This window comes from Siphateles boraxobius, unplaced genomic scaffold, assembly GCF_051911475.1.
Source record: "Siphateles boraxobius isolate OS27281-9 unplaced genomic scaffold, OSU_SipBor_1 1, whole genome shotgun sequence".
NCBI lineage: Eukaryota > Metazoa > Chordata > Actinopteri > Cypriniformes > Leuciscidae > Siphateles > Siphateles boraxobius.
In genome coordinates this window covers 18,326,634-18,336,575 of record NW_027508699.1, presented here as the reverse complement: position 1 = coordinate 18,336,575, position 9,942 = coordinate 18,326,634, and the positions used below count along the sequence as shown (strand labels likewise).

General features: G+C 35.8%; 1 protein-coding gene across 1 annotated transcript; it reads right to left on the bottom strand.

Annotated features, from left to right (window-relative positions):
• Nucleotides 1-6,864: 6,864 nt before the first annotated feature.
• Nucleotides 6,865-9,786, bottom strand: selenof (selenoprotein F). The gene is made up of 5 exons (XM_077226666.1): nucleotides 9,665-9,786; nucleotides 8,453-8,620; nucleotides 8,135-8,198; nucleotides 7,864-7,913; nucleotides 6,865-7,536 (listed from the first exon to the last, which is right to left on the bottom strand). Exons 1-5 carry the CDS (start codon nucleotides 9,710-9,712, stop codon nucleotides 7,405-7,407), a joined length of 462 nt encoding a protein of 153 aa, XP_077082781.1. The 5' UTR covers nucleotides 9,713-9,786; the 3' UTR covers nucleotides 6,865-7,404.
• Between the last annotated feature and the right edge of the window lie 156 nt (nucleotides 9,787-9,942).

The following is a 9,942-nucleotide window of genomic DNA, read 5'->3' as shown; positions in this document are numbered from 1 at the left end:
AGAACTGCTGAAATCATAGAGTGTGAAATCCTTTTGCTGTAATTTTTAAGAAAAAATGCATATGCTTAATTAAACACAAAACTAAATTATCTCAAAAGTGCCACTGTATGAGTTTAGATCAGAACTGATATGGAATGATGCCATATGTATCTTCATTTTACTCACTTAATGTTTTCTTTCTTTATCAGGCTTTGAATCATCAATACGCTCATTATAAATGCTGAGTGAGGCATCAGCATATGCTCTCCGTATGTGGGTTTGTTGTTCCAAGAGAAGTACACTCTGCGCCGAAGGAGACGCCAGACATTGTGTTGACACTGAGAGAGCAGATTACAAGTGACATTCAGCCTCCAGTCCCATGAGGCAAAGCCCTAGATGACCCACTCTTGAACCAGACGCCAGTTCTATCACACATGCTTGACTCCAAGCTCCTGAAATTTAGTGTGATCTTTTTAAGATTAAGCTGATTTGGTCTAACACGGTATCAGTTTATTGCAGTTTATCTTCACACTGTAAGGCAATGAAACTTCATCTGAAGTGGCATAGATACCAGGAAAAGGATGTGCAAGTTAATGCTGCACTGTGGCATAAAAGTACTTGAGCAGAAATTACAATTGAAGAAATAATGTTAGGACATTTTAAATGTATGTTTTAAAATAGAAACACATTCACATATAAACATAAAAGAATTGATATGGAATGATAATGCAATATATATATATATATATATATATATAAAATATATAAATATTACAAAATTTCAGGCTGAAGAAGAAGATGAGGCAGGTGAAGCGGATCTAAATGCAGCAGTTATTTTATTAATTAAAACAAAAGAGTGATTTCCGCAAATGAAGGTAAACCAAACAGTGTGCAATAGCACATCCAATACCAGACAATGAACTCAATTAACTTGGAGCAATATAAAGTTAATGAACTAAAAGGAAACAGTTGAGTAACTGATAAAAAACCATGGTAACCAACAATGATAAGGAAATTTGAACAATATCAATAACAGAAAGTGATATATATATATATATATATATATATATATATATATATATATATATATATATATATATATATATATATATATATATTATAGCTTACATTGCATCAACATCACATAACACAGAGTGAGAAAAATTATGAAATAATTTACATTTATTTCTACAATAATAAAATGAAAACAGCACAAAAAAACATTTTAAAAAACATGTATCAGGGCGATTTAGTGCACACAAAAAATATATAAAAAGAACGGTCCAATATATAAAACCTTATTTATAAGGCGATTTATCTGATTATTAAGATGAGTTACAAGTTACTTTGAAGTGCATACCACAGCAACAGTCATACTCATGTGATTTTAATCCATGGAAAATGTATTCATGCAAAACGGACTGAGTGACAAATCCGCTGGAAAACCGCAAAAGTGGAAAAGTGTAGTTTCTCACTGAGTCATGTATTTGGAGAAAAGAACAATGTTTTCATCCATAAGGAGCCGGGCTTTCCTTTGCTTAATTTTTTTCCACCTTCTGGGCCTGAGAATGACCCAGAGCTATGCAGACTGACTGGTTTGATTCTCTACACCAGTCTGCTCCTGTGCATCCCTGAGTACTTTACATGATATTGGTGAAATGATGCATTTTAGTCTGCAAAAGCCACCAAACCTCAGCTTAATTGTTTATATGCAGTCTTCAATGAAATGATTTTAAATTAATTTTCTACCTCTGTGTTGAACAATCAATGTCAATAATGACTTCTGGGATTCATTTAAAGGTCTGACAGACAAAGCTTGCTGGATCTTCAGCATTTGCTGAATCAATTGCAGGATCCCTTTTCAACAGGCAGCATCTGCAACCAATCCAAAACACTATGTAGGTCAAGTTCCCACCACCCTCCATAAAGACTGGTTGAGCACTGGCACATCCACAAAATATCTTGCTCTCATTACACAAAGGGATTGCAGCTAGAGCTCAATGTTGAACCGTTCCCACAACTGTAATGAAAAAAAAAAAAAAATAGGACCTTGAATCTGAGGACATAACAAGAAATAAATGTGCATGAGGTCAAGATCAGGAGGGAAAGGAAACCAAGACCTGAACTGAACCATAACGGGGAATGGGAAGAACTACAGAGCATTCTAGAGACAGAAAGCCTCATTTTGACTGTTTATGCTTTGCTCCATTTCACATTTCTCATAACAGCACTGATCAGACAACACTGACAAGCCTTCATCATGCAGGAAGGAAGCATTATCTGAAACAGCAGCCCATAGTCAGGAGACTGAAACAGTCCAATGAAATACAGAGATGGATAGAGAAAAAGGAAAAGTGAGGGATGAGAGAGTCAGAATTTCTTATTCAGCGATACCGAGTACAAAAAAGCTTTTATCCTGTGCATCTGCATCACTTCGATGGACACTCGCCGAGACAAGCGAGGCTTTGTCAGGAAAAATCAGAATCAGTGAATATAGTCAGCCCCACTTGATGTTTTGAACAAAGGTCGTTTGGGGGTTATGCTCACAGCGCAGTGTAAAGAGGTCAAAGGGGTGTTGATATTTTGCCAATATCAGTTGGAGGGACTTGCTGTTTTTGTGTAGCTTAATCCTACAATATGTTCATCTGAGAGAAACCCGCTCCGAGTATTGGCTGTGATGTGCGTGTCTCACATTTGTGCATTGAGCAACTGGGGTGGAAAAAGCTCTTTTTTGTATGAATGTTCCATTCAATGTTCATATAAAGCACAAACAATTTCCAGGTATCGCAATTTCAAAACTGGTCGGTAAAATGTTGTAAAAAGGAGTTTCTTATGCTCAACAAGGCTAAATTTATTTAATCAAAAAAAGTAATAGCCTATTGGGAAATATTATTACAATTTAAAATATCTATTTTCTATTTAAAATGTAATTTATTCCTGTGATGGCAAAAGTTGAATTTTCAGCATCATTACTTCAGTCTTTAGTGTCACATAATCCTTCAGAAATCATCTCAAGAAACTTTTCTTATTATCACAGTGGAAAACAGTTGTGCAGCTGAATGTTACCATTAACATAATCGCAAAATTTATAATGAATGAATTATCAAAAAGTGGACAAGAAGTAATATAGGCTATACAGCACACCTCTCTTATTGCTTTTATAAAATGATTACACACAATACAAATAAAGCCAAATATATATGTAGCCTAATAATATACCCTATGTATTGATATGTTTTTGTAGTAAAATCATTGAATGCCATTAAAATCCTTAAGATGATTACAATTTTGTTGGGAACAAAAAATGATTATAGATAGATTATGATAACTGAAATACAGGAATACCCCACAAAACGTTCTGTGAACGTAAATGGTAAATGGACTGCATTTATATAGCGCTTTCACAGACCCAATGGCCACCAAAGAGCTTTACATGTCTCCTCCCATTCACTCACTCATTCATACACCGACGGCGGTGTCAGCCATGCAAGGCGCCATCCAGCTCGTCGGGAGCAGCCGGGGTTAGGTGTCTTGCACATGGACACCTCGACACTTGGTCAGGTGGAACCAGGGATTGAACCACCAACCTTTCAGTTTGTAGACAACCTACATCAACCACTGAGCCACTGCCGCCCCAATAAGAAGTAAAATATACTACTAGCCCTCCCACAATGTGTCTTGTATGTGCTTGCAAATGTTATTATTTTGGATGATAGGGGCATAGTAGATAATGAGGTGAAATCTGGAAGAAATGTGCTATGATGTTGAAGAGAAGCAGTAACTGCAGGCAGAGCGCATATGGAATTCATCAGAGATGAGGAGGAGAATGCAGTCCTGTGCTGCTTGATCTGCCACAACTACTGCCCCTGGTCCCCGGGAGGGCTAGTATGTTTTTACTTATCCTGATAGGGGGAAAAAAGTAAAAAATAAGTTAAATTTTCCCACGCACACTGATAATTCATGACAGACAGCGTATTGCTTTTGTGCATGCTTTCGGAGCAACTTTAGTAACATCCTACCGACAATGACGTCCAGTGTTATGTAGACATTACCTGTTTGTGGGACTCGATAACAACAAAGTTTCTCATATTTTGGGTAGCTACAAGAAGTCGGTAACACCCTACCCCTAATTAAAAAATATATGATAAATATATAAAGCAAACAAATTAGACTAAAGGCTATTGTAAAGTTTACAATACAGTCTAATTTGTTAACTTAATATATTAACCAGCATTAACAGTGAGCAATACATTTATTACTGTATGATTTATTAATCTTTGTTAATGTTAGTTAATAAAAGTACAGTCGTTGATTGTGTCCTCACTGTGCATTAACTAGCCTTATAAAGGTGGTTAAACCATTTTGCCCAAATAGAAGAAAAAATATTAGGTAGACTGTAGGCCTACCTAATTTTTTTCTTCTATTTGAGCAAAATGGTTTAAAACCCAAGTAATATATTTTAAAAGCAATCATCTGTGAAAAAAAAAACTTTTGGCTTCATGATGCCATCTACTGTGTATTACAGAGGATTGTAATAGATGAGAAGCTCTTGTCCGGGACGGAAAACCTTGGCCAATAACATGCTCAGGAAAAAGGGGGTTGCCAATATTGAACTCAGGGACAAAAATTATAAAATGAGCAAGAACATCATGAATACATTTTTCAAAACGTGTTTTTATCTTATCCTGAATCACTACGGTCCTGAATCACTACATTCTAAGTAATAAGTGTTATTCTCACATAATAAGTGTTTATATTCGGACTATTTTAGACTGTTTCGGGTCGTACTTCTGCGGAATAGCCCAATCTGCGTGACTCGTCATAGACATAAACAGAGAGAAGTAGTTCCAGCTACAATGTTCTTCCGCAAAAAAGTAAAGTACTGCAGCTTTAACAAATACCTACAACGTTTGATTTGAATGTCTATTAGTAAATGATGAAATTAACATTAAGATAAATAAATGATGTCGAAGTATTGTTCATTCTTAGTTCTTGTTAACTAAAGTAGATGAAACCTTATAAAGTAAAAAGTAGATCAGAAAGCACTCGCTATCAGTAAATTCCACAAGGGTGTGCTGTTACAATGGGAACTGTGATGTTGAGTCATTTTTAAAGTTCAGATTTAGAAAAACAAAGATGTCATCGTACATTCTGGAAATAGGTGAATGGCTCAGCAATTTGTCCAAGACCAGGCTATCAAAATGTGCTTGTAATTTCATTGTTAACTGGTGACTAACTGATGACTAATACTGTTAGGACCCATTCAAAAAATTGACTCTAAATACATTGTGTAAATCTGTGAGCAGCATGATGTGCCAAACATGCGGCATTACTCAGTGATTCAGAGCTTTCCATTTGCAGACATCTGCGTGCCGACTATACAAATTTACTTTATTTACAAGAAAAGTACATTTATTATTTACATTTATTATTTACAAGTAAATTCTTTTTTGAAAGAAATCATTTATTTTATTCAGCAAGGATGCATTAAAGTGATCAAAAGTAAGAGTAAAACAATGTTATCAAGATTATCACGGTTTTCACAAAAATATTAAGCACAACGGTTTTCAACATTGATAATAATGAAATGTTTCTTGAGCATGAGCAACTGGAGTAATGATGAATACGGCTTTGCCATCACAGGAATAGGCCTACATTTGAAAATATATTAAAATACAAAACAGTTATTTGAAGAGTAATAATATTTCACAGTATTACTATGTTTACTTAATTTTTTATTTTATTTTTTTAAATCAGCCTTGCTGAGCATAAGAGACTTCAAAATCAACTTCCCAACCCCAAACTCTTGAACGGCAGTGTATATGACTTTATTTAATTAAACCATTATAAACACACACTATAAAATTGCAAATACATTTATACTATGCTTAATCTAAGCCATCTGTGAAACCAGACCTATATCTTTAAAAATATATATTTTATTGCCTTTCAGTCTTTCTAACTGACAAAGAAACTTTATCCACTGAGAAAAGGTTCTAATATTTTCTGTCCTTAAATTAGTGCTTTAGTTAGTTAGATAAGGCTGACATTTCTTGAACATTCAATGTGAAATAAATTTACTTTAAAATTATAATTAGATGCTAGTTTAGACTTTTTGGCCTGGTTTGACAAGACAATTGACCTTAGTTCAATAAGGTCATTTAAGTAAGTGCATACATAAGATCGTGCCTTAGAAAAACAAAAAACATTACTGGTGTGCATCTTGAGACAAAGCAAAGGCACTGACATAATGTAAGATGTGTCAATACAAGTTGCTTTCAGTTAAAACGTTTTAATCTGGGACTAGGTTTAAGCCTCGTCTGTAAAACCGGTGTTGTGCCGAATTTCGACCCCCTGCCAAATTATTACCCCCCTCGTTGAAGTCAGTACCTGATTGCCTAATCCTAACCCCACCCCTAATCCTAACCCCTCCCCCACAACTAATCCTGAACCTACCAATGTTAGGGGGGGTAATAATTTGGCGGGGGTCGAAATTCGGCACAACACCGGAATCTCATCCAACACTTGTTCAACGAGAATACAACCAACAAGTCTGCTGACATCTAGTGGTGAAAATACAAATGACACGGGATAAATGTTAATGCTCCAAATGTCTGTATATTGGAGGCACACCCTATATGTGGAAGGTTTGACAAAGAATTATACTAATTAACTCTAACATTGTAATAAAATCTAGTTAACTAACATTTATCAGTGAACAGTAGAACTCTTAGATTTACCTAAACACCTCCCCAAAGTGCCCTGAAATGAAAACACTTGACGTGATTTAAGTATTAAATCTATTTGTTTATCATGAACAGCAATATCACTTAAACCATTCACACATTTACTTATGAAATGTAAAAAGTCAAACAAAAACATGAATATGAAAAACAGGTTTATTTGTGTGCACTAATGAAACATTTAATGAACAGATTCCACCTTCTGATACTGGGGTAGATCTTGGAGATTTCCACCATAACAGCATGCTAAGAGAGATACACGGGGTCTTCAGGCCTCACATTCCAGGGACTGGTTTACTGTCAGGCCTTCACTAATGTGCAAATCTACAAAAGCATGAGCTACGTGGAGTCAGACAAGCTTTACCAAACCAGCACATTCAACACGCTTCACTTCTTTCACTCAGACACAAGATGTATAAAAAGCCTCAGCACATCAACCAATTCAAAAAAAAAAAAAAATTAGCAAAACGTCAACTCAAAATAAGTAAAGCATGTCCTGATCAATTAAACTCAAACCAGACGCTACAGGTTTTACAGAAAAAAAAAAAAAAAAAATTCTCAAAATGTATGTTTTTTTAACGTCCATTATTGAGCACAAAAATGAATAGTGGTCCTTTGATTCAGTTTGAAATTTATAATAATAAAAAAAGCAAAATCTGAATTTAAATATGAAACGGGGACTCTAAATTCGATCTAACTTCTCACTAAGAAATTCTTCAACGCTGTCTGTGTTCCACTTGAGGATGCTGAGCTCATCAGCAATGTTCCCATTATCGTCCAGCAGCTTTAGAACAGGGTCCGAGCCTCTCACATACTGGAGGAAATGCAAAAAAAGGCATCTAGAATTAACCAGTGTTAAAGCCACGTCTAAGATTAATACTCTTTTCCTGACAAATATTGTTATTTTTGCACCAAATAATATACACACAGCTGTTCAAAAGGTTAGGGCCTGTAAGATTTTTTTATGTTTCTGAAAGAAGACTCATGTTCACCAAGGCTGCATTTACTTGTTAAAAAAAATACAGTAAACAGTAATATTGTAAAATAGACCCAACTAGACCCAAAACTTTTTGAACAGCAATTTATATATAATTTCCATGGCCATGTTTAATAACTAAAATATTTTACAAAAAATAATTACCTTGATTTCAAGACCCCTGAACATCTTTGGCTTGTCACTCCTGACAAAAGCTGAAGGGAAACATGTTCACAAAAGTGACTGCTTTGTAACAACTGTGCAAAAGCAAACACTCTGGAAATCTGTGCAACACAACAGCTGAACTGTTGTAACAGCTGCTACAAAAAAAAACTTGTTTTTCTATATCGCTGTGCCATTTTTGAACAATCATCAACAAGAAATATTAAGTTTGAAGTAGCAGTTACACATATTTGAGGCCAAATCCTCAATCTACCTTGGACTTGAGGGAACCTCCCCAATTTTCATCCACAGACCTCAAGGATGGCTCCTGGGTAGAGCTGTCAAAAAAAAAAAAAATCACAGACAAATGCACATTAATATGGGTAAATATCAAATGAGTTAAAGTCAAGTAATATGAGAGCAAACCGCAGCCTTTAGCTCATTGCATCTAATTGTTTTTGCTGTGACAAATAGTTTCACCCATTTTTCATTGTTGTGGGGGGGGGGGGGGGGGGGTAAAAAGCAGGAAACTTCATTAAAGCTCCAGCACTGTGTGTTCAGACCTTGTCATTGGGCACAGAAGCAAACTCACCTTCCTAGACTCCAGCTGAGCCTCCTCTTGGCAGCACTGGCTGCATGGAAGGTCTAACTGGTTCAGGCTGAACTGACCCAGGAGGTCACAGGAGCTACACAGGAGATTGCTGGAGAAGCCCAACTCCCTGCATGCCTCGGAGGACAGCTCCGCTCCATAAGACGACAGCTGAGCCAAGAGGAACGACACCACAATTTAGACACTTTACACTGAAAACAAGCAGTAGATGTAATTCTCTAAGCACTAACAGCAGTTGACCTTTATGTCAACATCTTAAAGCTGTTGGAAATTCTCAGCTGTTCACTTTGATTTTAATGACCGTCAGATGCAATGTCAAAGAAAAAGGCAAATTGAGGGTAAAGGACAGGTGCATGAATTTGCAAACTTTGGCTACAGCTATGATAACAAGAGTGTACCGTTTATAGTTGGTGAGTGACACATCTACATTTGGTGAACTTGCTTCCTAGTTTCGAACGATAAACAAATCAGTAAAAATGTATTTCTTTGTTATGTTTATATTAAAGAAAAAGCACAACATATCAAGGATTGCAATTATTTTTATATGAATTCCAAAGGCTTAAGAATAGTTTTGAACTGGAACGTGATTGAATCAAATTTTTTATACCCCATAATATGGTCCTTTCTTAAAATAATCAACAAGCCCTTGGGGCATTTTTCTCCACACAGGAAAAATCTGTGGAATATCACTTGGTGAACTTCCTAGTTACGAATGCAAGCCCAGCTGATCTCGGGAAATCACCAAGAGAGGGAAGAATTGTGTAAACATAAAGGAATACATATTTTACATTACTGTAATGTTCATTTTTAAAGCTAAGTAACCATGCTACTGTATGCAACGTAGCAACGTACTCGTTCTTTTTTTTTTTTTTTTTGCAGGTAAGCTAAACTAGTTAACGGCTTTAAAATCGAATCATTACAGATTATGCAAAAAAAAAAAAATCTCAATTTTACCGTAGGTGCTTAGTTAGTCAATGTCACGGGTAGAAAAATATCTGCGATATTGTGAAGATTTCCCTTACATTATTTACATAATCAGCCAGTTGGGCCACGTCATTAGCTAACATTAGCGAGCCAGCTAACCATCGACTTAACGTAAGTAGCCCATATTTTACAAAGACATGTGGATTCCTTGTCACTGTTGAATATCTACTTTCAAAGATAAAAGTGTACAAATGTGTTTCATTAACCTACCGTTTGTAATAACGGCAGTAACCAAAGCAGGTACACTTCCCCCGCCATGAGTGTTTCTCTTCCTCTCGCTCTCAATGGGTTCAGCAGGAACAGGAAGTGCGTCAAACACACCCGATACACCGACAGCTAAATAAAAGTATTAGCATAACCAAATAATATCAGTTTATTATTAATAATAATAATAGGTGTTACCTTAATTAAGGAAGAAATGGAGATTGGACCCTCTTTTTATTTGAATTTTGACCTTTAAAAGTACAATGCATTGCAAAATTGTGTGG